At 48.7% G+C, this 23,521-nt stretch overlaps 1 protein-coding gene across 5 annotated transcripts in view; it reads left to right on the plus strand.

The window, feature by feature from the left end:
• PCSK6 (proprotein convertase subtilisin/kexin type 6) overlaps positions 1-23,521 on the plus strand; it is a 188,512-nt gene that overhangs the window by 152,229 nt on the left and 12,762 nt on the right. For 3 of the 5 annotated variants that reach the window (XR_014840546.1, XM_021098945.2, XM_021098951.2), the window contains exons 14-17: positions 11,562-11,741; positions 17,253-17,355; positions 18,263-18,459; positions 20,233-20,320. Coding sequence is in view for 4 of the 5 variants with exons in the window: in XM_021098945.2 (XP_020954604.1) it covers positions 11,562-11,741; positions 17,253-17,355; positions 18,263-18,459; positions 20,233-20,320 (568 nt within the window). In the remaining variant the exon portion in view is untranslated. Of the gene's footprint in view, positions 1-11,561; positions 11,742-11,872; positions 11,912-17,252; positions 17,356-18,262; positions 18,460-20,232; positions 20,321-23,521 lie in introns of all 5 variants that reach the window. The other 2 variants (XM_021098934.2, XM_021098939.2) reach the window with 1 other exon arrangement.

The following is a 23,521-nucleotide window of genomic DNA, read 5'->3' on the forward strand; positions in this document are numbered from 1 at the left end:
TAATTTAAAAGAAAACTCAAGGCTCGATAAGAAGCACTGGCACATTGTACTGAAATTTAAATGGAAGAAATTTGATGTCAGTATTCCACAGGCTCTTCCAGACAGGAAACAAAGAGGAAGACTGTCCTCAGTTTAATAAAGCCTGTATAGCCTTGATACCAAATCCCAACAGCACATTATGAGAATGGAGATGTTTCAGCCAGTTTCACTGGAGAACATAAATAGGAACAGTTCCTCTTTTCTTGTCTCTTTCGATGAGATATTTTTGAATATTCCATCTTGTTCGCTTTGTTAGCCTGTTTGGGTCAGTGCTGTAAGGGCTGCATGTCACAGCTGACCTGGAGCTCATATTGCTCCCTCTTGTGCTCTGGTGTGTCCTACATTTGACTTCCAGATACTTACACACTCCATCTTACAGAGATAGTTTCTCTTTGAAGACAGTTTTCTCTTTTAAAGAAATTAAGAGAAGAAAAAAGCTACTCTTTTGTATTTGCCTATGCCATCTCCATTCCTGGTACTCTTTATTCAGTCCTGTAGAAAATCATCTGTTACCATAGTTCTTCTACCTGAAGAACTTTCTTTGCCATTTCTTATCCTACTGGCCATGAATTTGCTGTGCTTGCATGTATTTCAAAATTTCTTTATTTCAACGGGTTTTTGGTTTGTTTTTTAAAAACAGGTTTATTTTTATTTATTAACCTATTGATTTTGACTCTGCTTAGAGGAAATCATTGTGGTGGTGCCATGACTCTACCTGTTTTTGTTTGAATGGTTATTTTTACTGTTTATAGAATTATAGAAAAGAGTAAATTTACTGTTCACTGTTTATAAAAATGCTGGGTTAGTGGCATTTTTTGTAAATTTCAGCATTATAAAAATACTGCATTTTCTTCTTATCTGCATTGTTTCTCCAGGGGCGTGCTTACAGGTACTGTGAAAACAAACATTATTAACATCCAAGCTACCCGGTGTGCTCTGATAACATTTCCTTTCTCTAGTGTATACAGGCTAGCAAGTTTGCCGAATACAAAATCAATAAACAAAAAGGGCATTTTCACATTCCAACATGCAGGACTTCTAATCAGATTTTTAGTGCCTTACTACTAAATGTAAAAGGACCCCCACACATTTGAGAAGACTCTCCAATATTAAAACAGACACAAACTCTAGCAGAGAAGAAACTTGGAAGGAAGAAGCAGTTTAGGCAGGAAGAAAAACAAACAATAACAACAACCACCCTTCCAAAAACCCTACAATTGGTGTTATAAAATAGAAACACCAGGTAGGGAAAAACCCACTTCTTCTTCCCTCCTATTTCTTTCCTGTGCGTCTCCTTCATTGTTCTCACAGCACACTTCACTTCTGACACTTCTCATCACCAAATATGTGGGGTTTTCCCTCCAACAAGCCGTTCTCTGCACCACCACCTGGGTGTCCTCCGATTTAGCTCAATCCCTGCACTGCCACCTACCCGGGGACAGTGTCAGGGCCCAAAGGCTAGGGGCTCAGCCCACAAGACTGTCTCACACACATACACACTTCGGATGCCAGTTGTAAGCCTGAGTTACGCTTGTGTTTTTGATGGACTCCTTGTAGATCTAAAAGATCTAACCCTCCTTATGTTCAGTTAATTTGCTAGAGCAACTCACCGATCTCAGGGAAACACTCACTTATACTCACCAGTTTATTAAAGGATGTTATAAGGATACAGATGAGCAGACAGATGAGAGGTACATGGGGCAGGGTCGGGGAGGGTCCCAAGTACAGCTGCTTCTGTCCTTGTGCAGTCGGGGTGCATCATTCTCCTGGGTAGATCTTCACCCACCTAGAAGCTCTCTGAACCCCTTGTTATTGGGATTTTATGGAGGCTTCCTCATGTATGCCTGATCAATGACTAAGTCCGTTCTCTAAAGAAGTGGGAGTGGGGCTGAAAATTCCAACCTCCAAATCATGGCTTGGTCTTTCTGGTGATCAGCCCCATCCAGGATCTATCCAGGAGCCCACCAGAGTCACCTCATGAGAGCAAAAGTTGTCCCAATACTTTATCACATAGGAATTTATGAGGGGTTTTGGATCCCTGTGCTAGGAACTGGAGGCAGAGACCAGTATCTGACTTCTTTTATCTCACAGACATCCTCAGGAAAGATAGTGTTTCGCTATCGAATAAGAACAGGATGCTGGGAGTTCCCTTCAAGGCGCAGCAGAAACGAATCTGACTAGGAACCATGAGGTTGCGGTTTCGATCCCTGGCCTCACTCAGTGGGTTAAGGATCTGGCGGTGCCGTGAGCTGTGGTGTAGGTTGCAGACGCAGCTCGGATCCTGCATTGCTGTGGCTCTGGTGTAGGCCGGCAGCTACAGCTCTGATTAGACCCCTAGCCTGGGAACCTTCATGTGCCACGGATGTGGCCCTAAAAAAAAAAAAAAAAAAAGGATAGGATGCTGCATTGTAAAAAAGGAACATTAGAAGAACCAGATAAATGTCTTGAAAAGATAAACATGCGGCAAAAATTAGAAAGCCTTAAGGAAACCTCCCAGAAAATCAAACGGGAGTGGGATGGGGAGAAGATAGTAAATATCGACCCAGTAAGAAATGGTGTTGGGAGAGAATTAGGAACATGGCAGAGGATGTGGGTACTTGGAGGATGGTGTACAAAGGATTCTCATGTCCGGTGTAGGAAGGCATTGGACAAAGTGTAGAATGCAGGAGCTAGGACAGACATATTTACTACAGCACCGCGGCTGAGTCTGGGCAAGATTGGGGCAGCAGAGGGGGTGGTGGGAGGGATGACTGTCGTGTTATAACCCTCATAGCAGCCTTTGTCTTTTCAAACTTTATAATTTAGTACTTTGTAAAAACTGACAAATGTTAAAAAGGTGATATTTTAGTGTTCTCTGTCCAACCCTGCAGGTAGCATTAAGTGCTGCTTTGTGCATTGCCAAACTGCAGTTCTTTACTGAGAGAGAGAGAGAGAGTGTATGTGTGTGTGTGTGTGTGTGTGTGTGTGTGTTTCCACGCTTCACCCAAGTAAACATTGGCGCTTAGGATACTGAGATCCTCTTTCTGAAAATACTATCTTGAAGGATTTTTATGGCTACGAGATAATAGGGAATGTTCTCCCATCTACCTGGTTTTACATCTGGCTCTGGGAGAGAGAGACAGAGACAGAGAGAGAAAGAGAGTGAGAGAGAGAGAGAGAGAGTGTGTGTGTGTGTGTGTGTGTGTGTGTGTGTGCGCGCGCGCGCACGTGAGAGAGATGGGGGTGTAGGGAGACGCATGTGTATATGTTCCTCTTTTTTTTAGGCCATTTCTCCCTCTTTTATTTATTTTATTTATTTATTTATTTATTTATTTATTTATTTATTTATTCATTTGTCTTTTTAGGACCACACTTGCAGCATATGGAGGTTCCCAGGCTAGGGGTCAAATCTGAGCTGTAGCTACCGGCCCATTCTACAGCCACAGCAATGCTAGATCTGAGCCATGTCTGTGACCTGCACCACAGCTCAGGGCAATGCTGGATCTCAACCCACTGAGGGAGGCCAGTGATCAAACCCCGCATCCTCATGGATACTGGTCGGGTTCATTAACCGCTGAGCCACGACGGGAACTCCTAGGCCATTTCTTAAATTCTCTTTATCTTCCTACTTTGCTTGCCGTAATGTGGAATTAAAGTGCACTTTTAATTATGTGTTATATTTTTTGAGTCAAAGTTGATATTTCTGTGTGTGTATAATATTTCATATAATGGCTTTATTGAAACAAAATTCACATCCCATCAAAGTTACCCTTTTAAAGCATCGTTGTATATTTTTATAAAGAGAAGGAGGTGAGCCTTTTTTAGCCCTTCCACCCAGATCTCTGTGTTGAACTTTATAAACTCTGTGAACAGGTTCACTGAATCTCAGAAGGAAAAAGCTTCTCCCAGAGCATTAGAGTGAAACATAATTTCTTGATTTTTCAGGCTTCTCTTTCTATACTGTGTTTTGTCTAAAGAATTTCTCCCTGCATGTTTTAAATATAGCAGTGGGGGAGAATTAATAAATTCTTGTTAATAACTTCTCTCAGGGCCAAAGAAAACCCAGGAATTCAAAAGGATTAGCTCAGAGCCCTTAATCTAACAAAACCTTCCCGCCACTTCTACCTGTTTGTCTTTTATTGTAAATTCCTCTCTCAAAGATTTTTTATGCTTAATTTAAAATCCTGGGAAGAGAAAATCTTCATTACTGCTGGTGCCTTCCTGTTGGCAAATTTAACCTTAGCCTTCCCTTAATTCTCATTCTTTCTTTGAATAGGTATAATCCTGTTTGTTCATTACAAATTCAACTCGTTGAGGGCAAATGCTGCATGGGAGATAATGAGTGGTCATGATAAAGCCATTTGTTGGCAGCCTCGGGGGCATTGCCAGATTATTCTCTGCCTCTCCCAGTTATAGCTGCCTGGGCTGTTGACATCTGGAGGCAGAGGGCCACTCAGGGTTTAAGCAGGTGGATATGCCATTCTTTCCTTTACAGTCTCAGGAATCTGATGAAGAGAAAGCCAAGGAATTTGGACTTGGACATCTTTTAAGACCCCTTCCTGGCAGTTAAGGAATGAGTGGTACTAGTTGGGTTTTTGCAGAGGTAACCTTTTAAAAAAAAAATTATTAAATATAGTTGATTTACAGTGTTACTTTCTACTGTACAGCACAGTGACTCAATTGTACATGTGTATATTCCTTTTCAGATTCTTTTCCTTTATGGTTTATCACAGGGTATTGAAGATAGCTCCCTGTGCTTTACAGTAGAACCTTGCTGTTTATCCGTCCTACGTATACTAGTTTACTTCTGCTAATTCCAAACTCCCAACCCCCTTCCCTCCTGACAACCACAAGTCTGTTCTCTATGTCTGTGAGCCTTTTTCATAGATAAAATCATTTGTGTCATAGTTTGTATTCCACATATAAGTAATATTGTATGATATTTGTCTTTCTCTTTCGGACTTACTTCACTCAGCATGATAATATCTAGGCCCATATGTGTTGCTGCAAATGGCATTATTTCATTCTTTTTAAAAATTTTTTAGGAGTTCCCATCGTGGCATGGTGGTTAACAGATCTGACTAGGAACCATGAGGTTGCGGGTTCGATCCCTGCCCTTGCTCAGTGGGTTAACGATCCGGCGTTGCTGTGAGCTGTGGTGTAGGTTGCAGACATGGCTCAGATCCAGCATTGCTGTGGCTCTGGCGTAGGCTGGTGGCTGTAGCTCCGATTCGGCCCCTAGCCTGGGAACCTCCATATGCCACAGGAGTGGCCCAAGAAATAGCAAAAAGACAAAAAAATAAAAATAAAAAAATAAAATTTTTTTAATTTATATAAAGTATAGTTGGTTACAAGGTACCAATTTTTGTCTTCTTTTTTAAGGCTGAGTAATATTCTATTTTAAATATGTCCCACATCTTCTTTATCCATTCATCTGTTGATGGACATTTAAGTTGCTTCCATGTCTTAACTGTTGTAAATAGTGCTGCTATAAACATTGGGTTGTATGTATCTTTTCAAATGGGAGTTTTGTCTGGATATATGCCTGGGAATGGGATTGCTGAACATCTAGAGTTAACCTTGAATAGGCATGCCAGTGTCTTGACTAGTAAACAATACACTCTTGTAAAACACTTGGTCCAAAGCAGACCAAGATTCCAAAGTCCTCCCTCCTCTGGGTGGCAGCTCTGTTGAGTATGAACTGGGCCTCTGGTCTGGTGTAGCCCTGAATTGTTCTTCTGCTTCTTCCGTGCTTCTTCCACCCATGTGTCTCATCTCCTCAAAGCTCCGAAGGCTCAGGGCATGGTAAGCATGGTGCAAGCTGGCCGGGGACCTGGTCCTAATGTGGGTTGAACACTCCACCTAGTGTGGGCTGTAGATAAGTGTTGACTTAGCATGAAGGGATATCACTCTGAAACCTAGAGCCCAGAGCTGCATGTTCCCGTGTGTCTCTGCATCAATCTGTGATGCCAAGTCACTGGTATCTCATTCTTCTGACTCTCTCCAGCTGGGACTGCGGGTTGGGGGCCAGACTGGGTAGCAGGTGGGATTCTTCCAAGGGCACCACGTATCCCAGGTGCACTGTGGTTTCACCTGGCTCTTGAACCACATGAGATGCCAAACTCCATAGAGAGGTTATTTGGCCCTCTGACATCATTGTGTCAAGGGCCTTCGCAGTGTCAGATTCTCTTTGGGGAGTCTACCATGGGGAAAGTACTTCAGATGCAGCAAGTGGTGTTTTTGGCAAATGCATGTGTTTTTAGTATATTTTTAATTTACTTATTTTTGGCCACACCCGTGGCATGCAGAAGTTCCCAGGGTCTCAGGGATCAAACCAGCACCACAGCAGTAACCAGAGCCATAGCAGTGACAACACTGGATCTTTAACCCTCTGAGCCACAAGAGAACTTTGTAAATTCATGTATAAAAGCAAAAATGAAAAGGAGTATAAAATAGATAACCAACAAAGACCTGCTGTATAGCACAGGGACCTCTACTCAATATCCTGCAATAACCTATATGGGAAAAGAATCTAAAAAAAAGAATGGATATATGTATATGTATCACTTTTCTGTACACCTGAAACTAACACAGCATTGTAAAGCAACTATACTCCATCTTTTAAATGAAAAAAACTTTAAAAAATAAAAGGGAAACTGGAGCATATATCCTAGTATAACCTATTATGATAGATTGGTTAAGTACATGCTTATATTCATGCAGTGAAATAGTTTGCTGACAAAAAGTTATATTAATAAAAGTTGTATTAATTTAGCAAACATTTATTGGGTATGCATATCGGAAACTTGCCACACCCTGAGGCCAGTGAGCCAAATAAAAAAGGCACATTCCTGCCCATGTGATACCTCTGGCCTGATGAAGGGAAGAAGACAATAGACAAGTGAAGAAATGATTCCTAGGTGTGAGTAACATATTATGCTAAGTAGGGAAGGAGGGGAAATCAGTGTCCTGTGCAATTTCAAGCTCTTATCTGTATAAAGAATAACCATGCATAGGAAATAGCCAAAAAGAGAATATACCAAACAAGTTAGAGGTGATTTTTATTTTCTTCCTTATTTGTTTCAGTATTGAATAATCACCCCTCTTTTATAACTAGGAAAAATAACTTAAAAAGAGAATTGCACTTCAAATTATGCCATATACTAGAATACTTATTTTCATGTCTAATGAAGGCAGAAGCTCTCTTAGTAGAAGTAAAAAGAGCATGCTCACCTTTAAATATCAGAAAAAGGAGGGCAATGTCGCCCAAATCACCATTGTCCGAACCTTACCCCCAGGTCAAGTTTTCCACTCAGTACCTACTGACAGAGGGAAGGTCGCCTCCCACAGGCCACCCCCAACCTCCTTTTTCTTGTGCTCCTAACTCACCAGCACCACGCCTGGCCCCTCAGAGGCTCTGGCACATCTCTCTTTCAGATGGAAAGACGTAACAGAAATTTAAAGCCAGTGTGAGCAGAATGTCTTCTTGGTCCACTTGTGTTTGGTGCAGATGGGGCACAGCTGTGCTTTTATGCATCTTTGAAGTCTCATCCCTTGTGCCTGACCAATATTTTTGATAAATTTCTGAGTTTACAAGTTGAATCCAATTTGATCTTATTAAAAAGGAGTCAAGCTCTTATCTGAAAGATGCTCACCTTCTCATGCCAGTAAGAGAAATGCAGAGTAAACTTCTCTGAGTTACCAGATTGTCTGTCCATGGCTGTGAGGATGAGGAAGCAGGCAGGTTGCTGTGTGACTGGTAGGAGCATGAAGTGACCAGACCCTGTGGAGAGCAACTTGATAACTGACAAAGACAAATTCACATTCCCTTTGATGACTGCAAAGAGAAGGTTATACTGTTATAGCCTTCATATAAAAAGAGTCACTAAGTCATTTCCAGATGTCCAAGAAATATGCAAAGCATTCTCCTTTTAGGAATGCAGACTACAGATACACTTACGTGCATATAAATGATATGCACCTTAGATTTTGTTTAACCAACACTGTAACAGCTCCTACAAGACAGTCACTGTTCTAAATGTCTAACCATCAATAAACTTATTTAATCGCCCAAGCAACTCTATGAGGTAGATGTTATTATCGTTATTATTATTATCCCCACTTTACAGATGAGGAAACTGAGCAGAGAGATTAGGAAATTTGCTCAAGGCCACAGGGCTAGTAGGTGGCAGAGCCAGGATTGAAGCCTAGACCGTGCAGCCCCAGGGTCCTTGCTCTGACACCCTCAACAAGTCCCTCCTCATGTGACAAAGTTGAGGCACTGTTTGTAATTGCAAACATTTGGTCACTGGTGGCTCAGCGGGTTAAGCATCTGGTATTGACCCTGCAATGGCTCAGGTTGCTGCTGTGATGCAGGTTTAATCCCTGGCCTAGGAACCCTGGACAGGTGAGGGTAAAAAATAATTTTTTTAAGGAAACTATTTATTTATTTATTTATTTATTTATTTATTTATTTATTTATTTTTAGGGCCTCACCTGTAGCATATGGAGGTTCCCAGGCTAGGGGCTGAATCAGAGCTATAGCCTCTGGCCTACACCACAGCCATAGCAACTGGGGATCTGAGCCACATCTGTGACCTACACCACAGCTCATGGCAACGCTGGATCCTTAACCCACTGAGCGAGGCCAGGGATCAAACCTGCATCCTCATGGATGCTAGGCACATTCGTTTCCGCTGAGCCACAACGGGAACTCCAGGAAACAACTTAAATGCCTCTCGGGGGGGTTGGTTTGCTAAGTAAGTGTCTCCACACTTCTCTAATGCAGTGATGGGAAGATCACCAGGACGCATTTTCATGGAAGAAGCAAGGTGCAGAAGGTGCTACAAGGTGTACTGATAAAGAGGATGGGGCAGAATGTGTGTTCATATTTGCTTGGATAAGAATAAAATACCTCCAGAATGGTGCACAAGAAACAGGCAAAGGAGTTGTCCAGGGAGAGAGATGGTGGCCAGAGAAGGAAGCTAAAGGGGACCTTCCATTGTATTCCCATTTATACTTTAAGATTTTGAGCCATTCATATTTGTTTATTATTTGGAAATGTAAATCAAAAGCCCTGAGTACCACAGCCCTTTCATATTTCTTCCTTGACTTTAGAACCACTTTGTTTATAGATTATTATATTGAACTAAATTTTTTTCTTTTTTTTTTTTTGTCTTTTTGCTATTTCTTTGGGCCACTCCTGTGGCATATGGAGGTTCCCAGGCTAGGGGTCGAATCAGAGCTGTAGCCACCGGCCTATGCCAGAGCCACAGCACTCGGGATCTGAGCCGCGTCTGCAACCTACACCACGGCTCACAGCAACACCAGATCGTTAACCCACTGAGCAGGGGCAGGGACCAAACCCGCAAGTTAACATCCATCATCTCATATAGACACACAAACGAAAAGGAAAAAAACAAAAAACAAAAAAAACATGTTTTTTCCCTTGTAATGAGAACTCGGGAGCCCCTCCTCCCTGGGTTTCTTGGAATTGCTGATCCCGAATTGGAACAGCCCCTCTTGTTTCTCCTAGCCAAACTCTATCCGAAAATAAGAATCTAATTTTAGTCACGAGAGCTTTGGTGGGTGTTTTTGGAGATATTACAGAGGGTTGAAATAAATCTCGACTCAAATGATAGCTCACAGAGCCCTTGTTCCCGCCGTGTAGTTGTTATGCTTCCCGCTTAATCATAGCTCATCACTCAGCAGCTGAAATGCCCAGAGCCTTTGTGGTTTTGAAATGTAGCTTTGATTTGATCCTCAGGAGTTGAGAATGGATGACGATTCCTAGCCAGGCCCTGTGGTTCCTGCACCTGCACCGTGTGAAGCACTTCTTGTGTTGGCATCGCTGAGTGGCCTGCGTTTGGAAAGTGTTAGGGAAATGGCCATGGGGTGTCTAAAGGAACCAGGCCCTTTGGAGGACTGCATCCCAGGAGATGGTCAGCTCAGGAGGGGCCAAAGGACCTGCAATCTTGGCCAGGCCAGGAGGGGCCCAAACAAATGTAGAGCCTGACTTGGGGGCTTTGGGGACTGCAGGTTTTTGGGACCTGGGAACTTTGATGGCTAGGACAGTAGTTAGAAACTGCGCTGCTCTGTGCCATGTTGTGTGACAGAATCACAGACACCATGTAGAACAAATAGTGCTGGAGCTGGCCTGGTGAGTTGCCTCATTGCCCACACGCCACCTAGGACAGGATAGGCTCAGCCCACACACAGGCTGAGGGCAGTGTGCACAGGTAGGACCCCACTTCCCCATTCTAGGACTTAGGGAGCCCAAGAGACTCCTGGAGTTAGAACAAAAGCTGAAATTATATGGTAGAGCTGCCTACATTGCAAAAAGAGCATATAGACAGAAACCTCCATTCAGAGGAGAGGAGTGAGCAGAAGTGACATTAAAATCAGAAATAAAGAGCAAGGAATCCAAGCAGAATCCTTGCCTAAAGGGTTCTGATGGCTAAGAAACCCAGTGACAGAAAGTGAAGAGGGAGCAGAGGTTTTCCCCGGCACCTGGCATGCAGCTGGCAGACACACGTCCTCAGCTGAGGTTTGGTCACTAAGTTCTCCAAAGTGGCTTGCAGCTGTGTAATCGTGTGGGGCTGATCTGCTTCTCAGTCAACACTAAGGGGCTGGAGCAGGTCACACTGGCCCTCAGCCCCTCACCTTCATGACAGTGACAGCATTACATCCCTGACAGGGTCACACGGCTCTGAACGCTGGCCTCACCATGGCGAGAAAGGGAAGCCAGCCCATGGCCACATCTGACTCTGCCTCTCATGTGTTTTATTATGTCAAGGATCTTGCCTGGAAATTGCAGGCCAGGTGTCCCCCCTCCTGTTTCCATCTGAAGAGACCTAGCAGCATGGGCCACACGCCCATGTGGAGGTGGTAGAGGTTGGGTCCCCCCTACCACCTGCATAGCTGGGTACTCTCCCCTGAGCCGCTTTCCTCTGGGGCCCGGCTCTCCTCCCCTTAAACCCTGCCTCGCATATGTACCATTTATCCCACTGTCCCCGAGGATATTGTCCCTGTGCCCAGCCTCTGTGGACAGTTGGGTTTGCACCACCACTGCCATCCACCAAACTTGCCTGACTGTCTTGGGCCAGCTGGGAAGGAAAGAGACAGAGACCAGCCTTCCTGTGACCCAGGGTAGGGGATCAAATAGCAGGACTCCTCGGTGTAACCCAGTTAGCACACTTGGGGGTATAGGGGTCAAGGCTCAGAGCCAGGCCCAGCTCCAGATCCACCCTGTTCCAAGACAGGGAGGAGGCTGCTGCCCATTGGGGGGGTGGGGGCCTGTCGAGGGAGGCTGCAAGACGGGGAGGCAAAGAGTGGGGCCCAGGCAGGAGGTGTGTCCCTGGTGCCCAGGTGACTAGGAAGGGAAGGTGGTGGGCTCAGAACTCTGCTGTAGGGGGAGGGCTTGGGGGACTGACTTGGCAGCACCTGGCACTTCCATGGTGACGGAGGCTTCTGGCCAGAACACATCAGTGACTTCCAAGGGAGGCTCTAGACCATTGGGTGACTCTGAGTCTGGTGCCTTACAGGGAAATTGAAAGAATGGAGCCTTATCCTGTATGGCACAGCTGAGCACCCCTACAACACCTTCAGCTCCCATCAGTCACGCTCCAGGATGCTGGAACTCTCATCCCCGGAGCTGGAGCCACCCAAGGCTGCCCTGTCACTGTCCCAGCCCGACATTCCTGAGGACGAAGAGGACTATACAGGTAAGGGACCTGAGGCTGGAGGAGACCTCGGTTATCCAGTGTAGCTCTTAAAATGTGGGCTGTTCCCGGTGGAAGGTGGGGGTTAGGGTTGTAGGTCTTCCTCTTTTAACGATGGTAATTTGCACTCACAGCTCCTTCCTCCCATGGCTCTCCTAATATTTTACAGACCAGTAAGTATGCTTCAAACCAGTAAGTACTCTCCAACCTTCCAGGCCGGGGAAATAAAGGTTCCCTATGCCCAACCAGAATGGGGACTTGCCCTCTGGCTAATGAGACTCCTTCAGGGGTATCCCCTTTTCCTCAGGGGCCCCTGTCTCACATCTCTGCCTCCTGACCTTCTCCGAAGTCCATCCACTTTCAGTCCTTGTAGCCAGAATATGGGAAGGACCTAGGATGGTTGGCTTGAACGAGCCTAGTCAGGAGTTGCTGGCAGTGGTGATCTTGACCGGCCCGAGGGCTGGGAGAACGACCTACGACAGGGTCTCAAAACCGGACGTCAGTGGACACTGATACTACACGGTGCAGCTCAAGCATCTCACAGGAGGTAAAAATGCCTGTTGCAAATCCTATTTCTCCAGCAGCCCCACTGCCAGGTGGCCGCTGGCTCTGGGCCTCCAGCTCTCCATGCTGAGAGCCAGAGCAGTGGGGAAAGGGCTTAAGACCTTGGGCGCCGCCTTGATCAGCACGCTAGGTGAGAAGCTGGTCCTTTCTCTCTGCACCATCCTAGTGATTTGTAAAAACAGAGCCTTTCTGGTTGGGCATATTTTCCTTAGCTAAATATTACAGCTACTTGATAAATGATGGGCGAGATCTAAGAATATTGATGCTATGAGTTATCTAATAGCTTCTGGGAAAAAAAAAAGTAACAAAATGGAGAAATCCACCAATACATATCAAGCATAAATTGCGGCCGATTCAATTTTAAATTTTTTCTACCATCCCTTTAAAATGGAGCATTGAATTATGTATGGACTAATCTGCTCTGTTTCCCCCTGTGATTTATAAACTGTGGCAAGATTCAGTAATTATTAATAAAGGACTGATCTTTTTTCCTTAAAATCTGCAACTTACTCTAACCTTATCCTATCCTGGAATCTCGCCGTAAGACTGTTCTGCAGCCCAAGCCACTCAGTCCTTCCTGAGCTTGTCCTAGGTGGTTTGAGGGAGTCTCTCTGGGATTAAGATGTGTGCCTGGAGTTCCCGTCGTGGCGCAGTGGTTAACGAATCCGACTAGGAACCATGAGGTTGCGGGTTCGATCCCTGCCCTTGCTCAGTGGGTTAATGATCTGGTGTTGCCGTGAGCTGTGGTGTAAGTTGCAGAGGCGGCTCGGATCCTGTTTTGCTGTGGCTCTGGCATAGGCTGGCAGCTACAGCTCCAATTAGACCCCTAGCCTGGGAACCTCCATATGCCGCGGGAGCGGCTCAAGAAATGGCAAAAAGACCAAAAAAAAAAAAAAAAAAAAAAAAGATGTGTGTCTGACACTTGGGAAAGTTCTCTGTAAGTCTCTGGCATACGTGGGGCAGGTGCACTACGTACTGCGGAAGAACCGGAGGTGGGAAAGAGCAAGAGGGTAAGAGGGGGTGCTTTACAGGGAGGTGGAAGAGGAACAGCCACAGGCACAGTCAAGGGCGTGTGAGCATCTCATGGGTGCCCTGGGGGCACCACCCTCTCAGTCACAGACAAACAAGCCCAGATACAGAAGTCTAGGGAGGAGAGACTATGGGGGATGGAGGTGGGGCGATTTCGAGGTGAGGTCATGATTTTTATGCCACACAGCTGAGAGGGCGAAGCGGGAGCTTACAGAGGTGGCTGGGTACCAGGGATCTGGTCATGGACAGATGGCACGTGGAGGGCACTGGGCCCAGTCCCCAGGCCTGCCAGCAGGAGCGCTGGGCAGTACTGTATTGGGGGCGGGCAGGGGGCGGGCCAGCTCTCCCTGGGACAAGAAGTAAAGGGAAGGAGGTGACTGGGGTGTGGACAGTAAGCCTCCCAGGACAGAAAGGGAGCAGGGTCCTGTGGGAGGTGTCAGGCCCCTCACCAGAGCTGTCAGGGCAGCTGTCCTGTCAAGGAGGCAGCTATGAGGTGGACAGGGGCAGGTGACATTCTCAGCCAGTGTTGCTCCCTGGGAATGGAGCAGGGGAGGTGGCCAGAGGCTGAAAGGGGGGAGGCGAAGGTCACGGTGGAGCCAGGGTTCCTGAAGTTAATGAGAGTATGGAAATCCACCCTGAGACGGGGAGGGCGCCTCTCTGCTCCCCAGGTGGGGCTGAAGCCTGGTGAGTGAGGTGCCCCAGTCACACACCATCAGGAAGGAGATGGGACCAGTGATGACAGGGCTCTCAGTGCAGACACCTCTCCTCCTACACCCACCTCAGCCTCAGAGTGACACAGAGGTTCCACTTGGAGCACTTTCCTCAGATGTGTACATGGCGAAAAAGGCTGTGTTGCTTCCTGAGTCCTCCTGTTCCTTTACGGGTTGGTCTAAGCCCATAAGGACAAAACCCATCCAGAACACCCCAGTTGCTTTCTAACATTTGTTAGCATGTTTTTTTGATCCTGGATGTGTTCCACAAAGGATTCAGATTGGAGTTTTCAAATAAGCCTGCATCATTCTAACACCCTGTAGAGAGGGTCAGTTGTTCACCTGCTGGTTCAGCATAAGACATCTGCTCCCCTTCCAGCTGGAACCTTGGGAAGTGAGATGTGAAGATAGTGCGTCTCTGAGGAAAGTTTGGGCTCATTGAGAAGAGAGGAAAAGGAGACAAGAGTATAAGCACGATGAATAATAGCACATGCTCTCCCACAGAGTGAGTTACAGCTGTAGCAGAAATCCCCTCTCATTCTCAGGAGTGATGGAGGGGTTGGGACCCGATGGCCAGCCAGGCAGATTTAATTTAAGAATGTTTCATGGCACGGGAGTTCCCATCGTGGCACAGCAGAAAAGAATCTGACTAGGATCCATGAGGACACGGGTTCGATTCCTGGCCTTGCTCAATGGGTTAAGGATCCGGTGTTGCCGTGAGCTGTGGTGTAGGTCACAGACATGGCTTGGATCTGGCGTGGCTGTGGCTGTGGTGTAGGCCAGCAGCTACAGCTCCGATTCAACCCCTAGCCTGGGAACCTCCATGTGCCGTGGGTGAGGCCCAAAAAACAGGAGAAAAAAAAAAAGAAAAGAATGTTTTGGGGCAGAAATGAGTCTTGATATTGGGCTTTTGTTCAATTCGGTTGAAGTATAGTTGATTGGCAGTGTTGTGTTAACTTCTACTGTGTAGCAAAGTGACTTAGTTATACACATACACATTCTTTTTTATTTTCTTTTCCGCGATGGTTTATCATGGGTTGTTGAATGGTGATTCCTGTGCTACAGTAGGGCCTTGTTGTCTGTCCATCTTCTATATACTACTTTGCCTCTGTTCATCCCCAAGTCACTACTGGCTTTTTGATAATCCAAGTAGAGAGTGTACAGAGGAGGAAGCTTACAGATGTGGACCCCTGTACCGGGCATGGGTGGGTTCTCACCAAGCCTCTGGTGCAGGGCTGGATGTGGCTGTTACCTAGATGCCTATCAGGGTTCTGCTGCCCTTGCAGGGGGCTTCCTGCCCAGTTCTTGCCAAGTCTCTCCACCGCAAAGAGGCCTGGAGGGAGGGGGCATCCAGAACATCCTGTGTGTGGACAGGATGACACCTGTGCTTCCCCAATTCTCATCCCCTCTCCTTTCACCCCTCTCCTCCTACTCCCTAGCCATTAACCAGGTATTTATCGAGCACCTGCCCTGGGCCAGATGCTCTTCTGGGTGCTGGGCGATTGGCAGTGAACACTCGAGACCAAAGCCTGCCTGCATGGAGCTTTGTCTCCTGTGCCAAGAAAGAGGGAGGAATGTGGTCTGTCTCCTCCCTGGGCCCCTACGTCTCCTGAAAGTTGAGGAAACTGTTTATCTTCTCAAGTGAGACAGCCCTGCCTTGGGGAGAGACAGGGGTGGGGTCGTCAGGCCGGCTCAGGAGGAGGCTGGACCAGAGAGCCAAGCCTGTGTCCTGGTACGCAGGGCCCCATGAAGGATTTGTGAGGAGGTCCCCACAGGTGGGCTGGGATGAGGTGGGCAAGCATCAGATCAAGTGAGAACTGATTCCAGAATTGAACAGCCATCTGGGGCTGGGGAGGGGTGGGGTGCCTTGCGCTAGAGCTTGGCCTCTAGTGCCCTCCACACCCCGGACCTGGGGGAACAGCCCACGGTTTTGAAAGGGGTTCACGGTAGGACCCACAATGAAAGCTTTGGAAATGTCAACAACGGTACACCTTCAGGGAGGGAAGCAAAATAGAGCGAGTCGAACACTGGGAAGGTCTGGAGGCCCTTTAAGGACGAATGAAGAGGGCTTTGTGCCCTCGGCAAAGACTCATTGTGGACAGCAGAGAATGGGGACTTTTGTCTTGCCCTCTCGTCCCCATGAAATGCTGGTGGCCAGCAAATCACCTCCTCTTTACTTCTGAACTCACTCCCCACCCTTCCAACAACTGAAACCTTGTAGAAGGTTGTTTTTTCTTCCAAAGACTCCGAAGCCCTCGGAATGCCCTCCTGGGCTCCTCCCCACATGGGGAGGCTTTCTGGGGCCATTTCCAAAGGAGGAACAGGATGGGGGACAATGGAGGCAGGAGTCCCACTACAGCGCTGGCCTGGTTCCCCAGGTTGGGACACCTGTGGATGGGCTTTCCCAGGCCCCTGAGGGCAAGAGCCGGTCAAACTGGGCACTTCCCTGTGGGGTAGGTGAAAGGGAGACCTGCAGGTCCCCATGTGCCTACATTTTTCTCCATCACTTTGACAACAATACACAGGCTCCCAGAGTTAGAATTGGGGGCTCAAGGGAAGACAGGGGTGGCGCTCCACAGAGGGTGAGAGAGAGGGGAGCCGAATAGGGTTCAGCTCCCACCCAGCCCAGACCCACCCAAAGGACATAGAAACGCATTCCGACTCCCTTAAGACATGTGTGGGATGTGGCAGTTTCTCTTCCAGCCTCTCCTGCTTACTTCCATCAGAGCATCACTGCTTGGTGGTAGCTTCCTTAATGCCCTCAAGCCCTCTTCTCGCCATATTTGCATTGCTTCGTCCTTCTCGATGGAAATCAGGCTTGGCAGCTGGCCCAGCATCATGACTCTGATGCAGGAGATGACACTGAGTGAAGCATTCCCCATCCCGCCGACCCCCCTGCTGTGGCCGCTCTTCTAGAGTCTCACGATGCCCCTCTCCCCACTGATCTGGGTCCCCCTGCCACCACCACCCACTGTCCTGCTTGTTCTCAGACCATCCCTGTCCAGAGTCATCAGACCCTCTGACACTTAGCTCGGCTCTTAGCTGAGGCGGATCCCTGTCGTGGTGCAGGGGGCGCTCTGGCCCTGTGGTCTGCCTCTCCGGCCCCAGCAGGGGCCTGGCAAACCGCGAGACCTAGACACAGGGTCCTAAAGTACTGGACCTGATGGAGAAAGCATCTCTATAGGTGAAAGGAAATGTTTGTTTCTTTAAGGTGTGTGCCATCCGGAGTGTGGTGACAAAGGCTGTGATGGCCCCAACGCAGACCAGTGCTTGAACTGTGTCCACTTCAGCCTGGGGAGCGTCAAGACGAGCAGGTAAAGAACTGGGCTGCACCTGCATGGCCTCGAGACCCACCAGCATGCTGCTAAGCAGCCAAGCTGTGTTCTTTGCCCCTATAGCCCAGCGCCCTAACACCCTAGAAAAAGAATTAACTAACACCCTAGAAAAAAAAATCACATTGAGGGTCAGTGCTTTGGGTTTTTATGTTTAGTATCCTTTTTTTCTCATCACACAAGTAACTCATGACCCTGACAGAGAAATCAGAGGCTGTGGCACTGTGGGGTCTGTGCTTATAAACTTACTTTCTCTCCATTTTGTTAAACAAAAATGGGTCCTGTTGAGCCTGCCGGCCCCTTGGGAACTGCTGACACAGTACAGTGTCTGTACAGGTGGCCATGAACGAGGCCCCCATCCGTGAGTGTGGAGCACATTCCCTCAGGGCTCCAGCAGGGGTGCACTGGGGACTCTCACCATGTCCTCAGGGCCCAGGCACAGCCACACTCACGTTGCGCTGGGAAAGACGTTTGTCCTGCTGGCCTGACCCATGGTCTGGAGATCTGCTCACTGCCTGTGGGCTTGATGGGTGGGGTTTTGCCGGAGCTGAGACTCCCAAAAGTCCTGTCCCATCATGGTGTTGCCCACAGCAGCCAAGCACAGCCTGCGAGTGGCCCACCTCTCTTGAGGAAACTTTGAAAGGGAAAGAGTCCTGGGTTCCCCACCAAGTTCTCAACCCTCTCCTCCATCAGGAAGGTCTCCAGGGCATTGATGGTTTAACCTCCACCCCAGGGCCTTAGTTTCATCAGGGCCCTGCTGAGGTTTCCTCAGGAGGCAGCTGAGGTCTGTCTCTGTTAGCTGCCTTCCCTGGCCTGGCCCCGCTGTGCTTGCCACAAGTACATGACTGAGGCTCAACTGGAAAGGCCCTCTCCCCGTCTGCCCCCACAGGAAGTGCGTGAGCACGTGCCCCTTGGGCTACTTTGGGGACACAGGAGCACGACGCTGTCGCCGCTGCCACAAGGGGTGTGAGACATGCTCAGGCCGGAGCGCAACCCAATGCCTGTCTTGCCGCCGAGGGTTCTATCACCATCAGGAGATGAACACCTGTGTGACCCTCTGTCCTGCTGGGTTTTATGCTGATGAAAGTAAGTGCATGTCCCCAGGATGCATCAACCCTTCTCTGGGCTGGGGTCCCTTCTGGGAGCATTTGCCCAGCCCTCTGGTTTCTGTGTTCTGTGTCCTGAGAAAGGATCCTTAATGGGAGAGAAAGGGAAATCCAAGCCCTGGGACCCTGTTAGTGGATAGCAGTTCACACACACACTGGCCAGGGTGGTTCAGAGCGATGCTGGTATGGAGCCCTTCATAGTCCAGGAATGTCACGCGTCTATAGGGAGGTGGCTTGAGGAGGCGGCTCTCAGGCTCAGACTGAGTTCAGACTTCCAAGAAGAAAGGCCCCCAAGAATGTCCTACAGTTTTTCCTGGAGCAGTAGATGTGTACACGGGCCAGGGTGCAGGGACCTGGTGCTGGCTTGTGGCCTGAGTGATTGAAAGTAGATGAAAGCCCCTTCCAGGAAGAGCCGAGGAGCTGAAATGGGCGTTTAAGGAGAGGGAGTTTGGCAGGTCTCCATGAATCCGAAGAGGAGCCTGCTGCCGGCATAACGGGCCTCAGGAGGACGGGATTGGTCTTAGTGCACTTTACACAGTGACCACCTTCCCAGGAGGTGGGTGATGCTTTCCTCACCTTGCAGACGGGGAAGCAAAGTTGAGTGAGGGCTAGGGGCCCACATCAAGGGGTGACCCAGGCAGTACTTGAACTCAGAGCAGTGCAACCCGCTGTCCTGCCATGCCACATCCCAGGAAGGAGGATGGGTGGGCTCTGGGGCCAGGACCCCAGGCCAGCATTTCACCACTCACCTCACCCAGAAGAGGCAAAAGAGAGGGTGTGGATTAAACTGATGGGCAGCTCTTAGATGAGTTCAAAGAAGTTACTGTGTTACTGGCTGTTGTGCAGGGACAGGCCTACCCAGAGCTGGTCTCCGGGCCTGCATCCTACAGGACAGATCCCATCACAGCCCTGCTGTTACTCCCGTGGAGAAGGAGCCAGGGAGTATGTCTTTAAAGAAAGATATAGATAAGCCATCAAATAATCACTCTCCTTAAGGGGGATGCAAATAATAGTTGTGCAAGATGTGTTTCACAGGCTTTGCAAACACCTTCCCTGAGTGGCAACCAGACCTGTGGAGGTTCCTTCATCTCCACTGCCTGCTACTCCCCCTGGGTGAGAATCAGCCACTTTGGTCACCTGCACACACCCTCCCTGAGCCCCTGCAGTGCATGTACCACCTATGGGGCCCTGAGGAGGAGGCAGAGCACAGGGTGGCACTGACAAGGTGCCAGATGAGTGGAGTGGATAATTGCTGAAGCCGTGCAGGTGGAGCTGAGACCCAGGTCTCCCCCACACTCCGCCCACCGAGGGCTGGTGGGCATCATGTATTCGTGTCTGTGTACAGAGTGCCCAGGCATCAGTAAAGACCCGGGGGAAGGCTCTGGGGTAGGGGATCAGCACTGCCCCTGAGTAAGCTGTTGCGCCCTCCGGGGGCTGGCTCCAGTCCCTAAGGAATAAGCAGGACCAGAGGCTGTCGTCTCTAAAAAGGGCCCACCTCCAAGCCTCGGGGTTGTGTGAGGACTTTAATCTCCTCCAGAAAAGAGGTGCGAGGCCTACACTCCCACGCATGGGCACGTGGTCTCCACATGCCTCTGGCGGTTCTGTTACCACATCACCCATCTGGGGCTGAGAGGGATGCTGCTAATAGCTGTTGCATCAACCCTGCTTTGAAACACCGGAGGCTCGTTTGCCTGGGTTTGATCCCCGTCCATTCTGTTCCCCCTTCTCTTTTCCTCATCTTATTTTTCTCCAGGTCAGAAAAACTGCCTTAAATGCCACCCAAGCTGTAAAAAATGTGTTGATGAGCCAGAGAAATGTACTGTCTGTAAAGAAGGATTCAGGTAGGACCCTCCCTTCAGACTGAAAGCGTGGCCATGTGTATATACTGATTTTAGTTTCTATCACTCGGTAAAGTTTTTGCCACTTTTTCCTAAAAGCCCCAAAGCCTTTCAGGATAAAGATTCCAAGTCAAGGAGTCCCTGTCGTGGCTCAGTGGTTAACGAATCTGACCAGGATCCATGAGGTTGTAGGTTCAATCCCTGGCCTTGCTTAGTGGGTTAAGGATCCGGTGTTGCCGTGAGCAGTGGTGTAGGTCACAGACGTGGTTCGAATCCCATGTTGCTGTGGCTCTGGCGTAGGCAGGCGGCTACAGCTCCAATGAGACCCCTAGCCTGGGAACCTCCATATGCCTCGGGAATGGCCCTAAACAGCAAAATAATAATAGTAATAAACTATCATGGAGTAAAAGGAGACAAACTGACTGGGAGATGGAAAATACTCCCCAAATTTCACTTCCTTTTAAAGAAAGATTCCAAGTCAAAATCAGATTTCCGCTTGGAGATTGGTGTTTAAGATAGAAAGAGGATGAGGACCATCTCTACATTCCATGTCACATTTGGAGAATTGGTAAAAATGAGAGTTGATCATAGAAAGTAGGGCTGGCACCCAGAAAGGCAAGGAATTCCTTCTTAGGCACCAGTAGCCCCACCAGCCCAGTTTCCCTCCTGGTATGGACAGGGGCGGGGGGTGGGGGTGCATTGGGAAGCCCATATCCCCCTACCCTGTTGTTACCGTGTCTTCTCTGTCTTCCCAGCTCTCATGTCTCCTTGCAGGTGAGGAGCTTGTTCCTGGAGACACTCTGTAGATTCCTGGTTCACCTTGTTCCACCAGGCTCAGCACGTGTCTCCTTTAAAAACATGTTACTATCGGAGTTCCCTTTGTGGCTCAGCAGTTAACGAACCCAACTAGGATCCATTAGGACACGGGTTCGATCCCTGGCTCCACTCACTGGGTTAAGGATCCAGTGTTGCCATGAGCTGTGGTGTAGGTCGCAGACATGGCTTGGATCCTGCGTTGCTGTGGCTATGGCGTAGGCCAACAGCTGTAGCTTCTCTTTGACCCCTGGCCTGGGAACGCCCATATGCCAAAGGTGCAGCCCTAAAAAGCAAAAAAAAAAAAAAAAAAAAAAAAAAAAGCTACCAGGTTAATGATTTTTGCCACAATATTTTGAAATGTGGTTTAGTCCACTGAATGCAGCCAAATACACATCACTTATATGTATATATCCTTAAAGTTGCTGTTAAACTTTATATCCTTAAAGTTACTGTTGAGAAGCTTAGAGAACATTCTGTTCAAAATCGTGCTGTGTGTCCTCCTGTAGTCTAGTCTAGAACCAGGATCTGCATTTTAAGGAAGAAAGACAAGTGTCAGCGAAGGCGGCGCTTCTCACCCCACAGTGAGCATGGGACGGGAGGGCATCACTGTCACCAGGGCCCTTGTCAAAATGCAGATACTGACCCAGCAGCTCTGTGACTCTGCATTTCCAGCGGGCCCCAGCTGAGGATGCTCTGATCCCCCAAGCCCAGCCTCCCTTCCACCCAAATGCTGCTGAGACTGAAATTCACTCGCAGGGTTGAATTCTTTTGGAATGAGGAGTGAAAGAAGAAAACTGAAGCATTTTATTCAGCTGCTCTCATCAACACTGCCTCATTTAATCTTCACCGCAACCTCTGACGTATAGATCATTCTTCCTCTTCATATAAATACTAATGGGGAAAGGAAGAGTTTTCATGGGCAGCATGATGTAGCTGCCATGCTGCAGCTCCCCTAGCCTGCCCCTCATCCGGGTCAGGGGATCAGAGAGGAGAGTGTCCACTCCTTGGACACCTGGGAGTCGAGGGAGGGAAGGGGAACAGGCCCCAGAGTCACACATCACATCTGTTCTCATTTGAACCTGGGAGCTGCACATGGCATGATTAGGAGCAGAAGAACAAAGAGGTCAAGGAAAGAGACCCCAAAGGGGAAGGCAGAGATGGCCAGTTGGCCCCACTGCAGGGGCCCCGGGTGGCAGCTGTGTGGCCCCTCCCACAGGGCCCCCCATCCAGGCTGGAGACCAGTTGTCAGGGGAGGCTCAGTTTTTCCAGATCCCTGGAACCCATTTTGCAGCAGAGATGTGCTAGGGGAGTCCTGGGGAACCTGTTCCTGCTCCTGTGGATTGGGTTGGAGAAAGGAAGTCAGTTGCTTAGGCTGGGAGCTGTGTTATGGGAAAAAATGCCTCCTGGGCAGTAGCCCCCAGGCAGAGGCAGTGGTTCCAGCCACGACAAGCAGTCAGCAAGGCACTAGAACTCCGAAACATCGTCAGCCATAATCCATAGAAAGCTTCCCTTTATTTCCCAATATCCTTTTAAACTGTGGCTTCAAAGCATCGCTGTCCCGTTGAAGCAGTGAGGGCAGCTGTGCCGTGCATCCATCTCTTTAGGGCTGAGAATAGCTATTAATAAAGACTTGACTGAAGTGCAGGTGCAGCGACCTGGGTGCCAGGACCAGGAGGAGCCCTGGGCCAGCCTCCACCTTGATACAGAGATGCTTTCAGCCCCACTAAGTGCCGGAGCCTCTAGATCTCACAGACCCTGGTCACATGTTCCATGTGTCTGGCAGCAGACCCATTGGCAAAGGGCACAGCAAGCCCAGAGTGACCTTGGGAGCTGAAGCAGTAACCAGAATCCATTCACACTGCTGGGTGCCTGACACCTGCCAGGGCTTCCCATGTATTTGTTCATTCTGTCCTCAAAGCAGCCAGACCGTGCAGGAGCCTTGACTGTTCCACAGCAGAGGGGACAGAGGTGCAGGAAGGTTGACTGGCCAGCCCAGGGCTAGGATCATGGCTTGGAAGGGCAGAGGCAGGTTTGGCTGAAGAGGCCACTCCAGCACCTGTGCCTTTGCTGCCTCGCTGCCGGGTGAGGTGAGGGAGGAAGGCCAGAGTCACAGCAGGGAAGGCTGCCATGTCCCAGGAGAGGATTTTACGTCAAGTTCATTGTGCAGCAAAGAAGGTTTCAAGCGAGAGAGAGGCAGGAGCCCACTGGGCTTCAGGGTCAGCCTTGCCACCACCCCTTCACACATTATAGATGCCAAGGCTTCACCCAGGGCTGCTCCCAGTGAGACCGAGCCAGTGAGCCACCAGGACGACCCCCGCCGCTCTGGTTCTCCTCGTGGGGCATGGGTTCTAGTGTGATTGGAGTCAGTGAAGAGAAACCATCACAGAG

The sequence above is a fragment of the Sus scrofa genome, chromosome 1 (genome assembly GCF_054392235.1).
Source record: "Sus scrofa isolate SSC_HxYL_T2T_F1_AM1 chromosome 1, Sscrofa_HxYL_maternal_Yorkshire_Landrace_v2.0, whole genome shotgun sequence".
In the NCBI taxonomy this organism is placed as follows: domain Eukaryota; kingdom Metazoa; phylum Chordata; class Mammalia; order Artiodactyla; family Suidae; genus Sus; species Sus scrofa.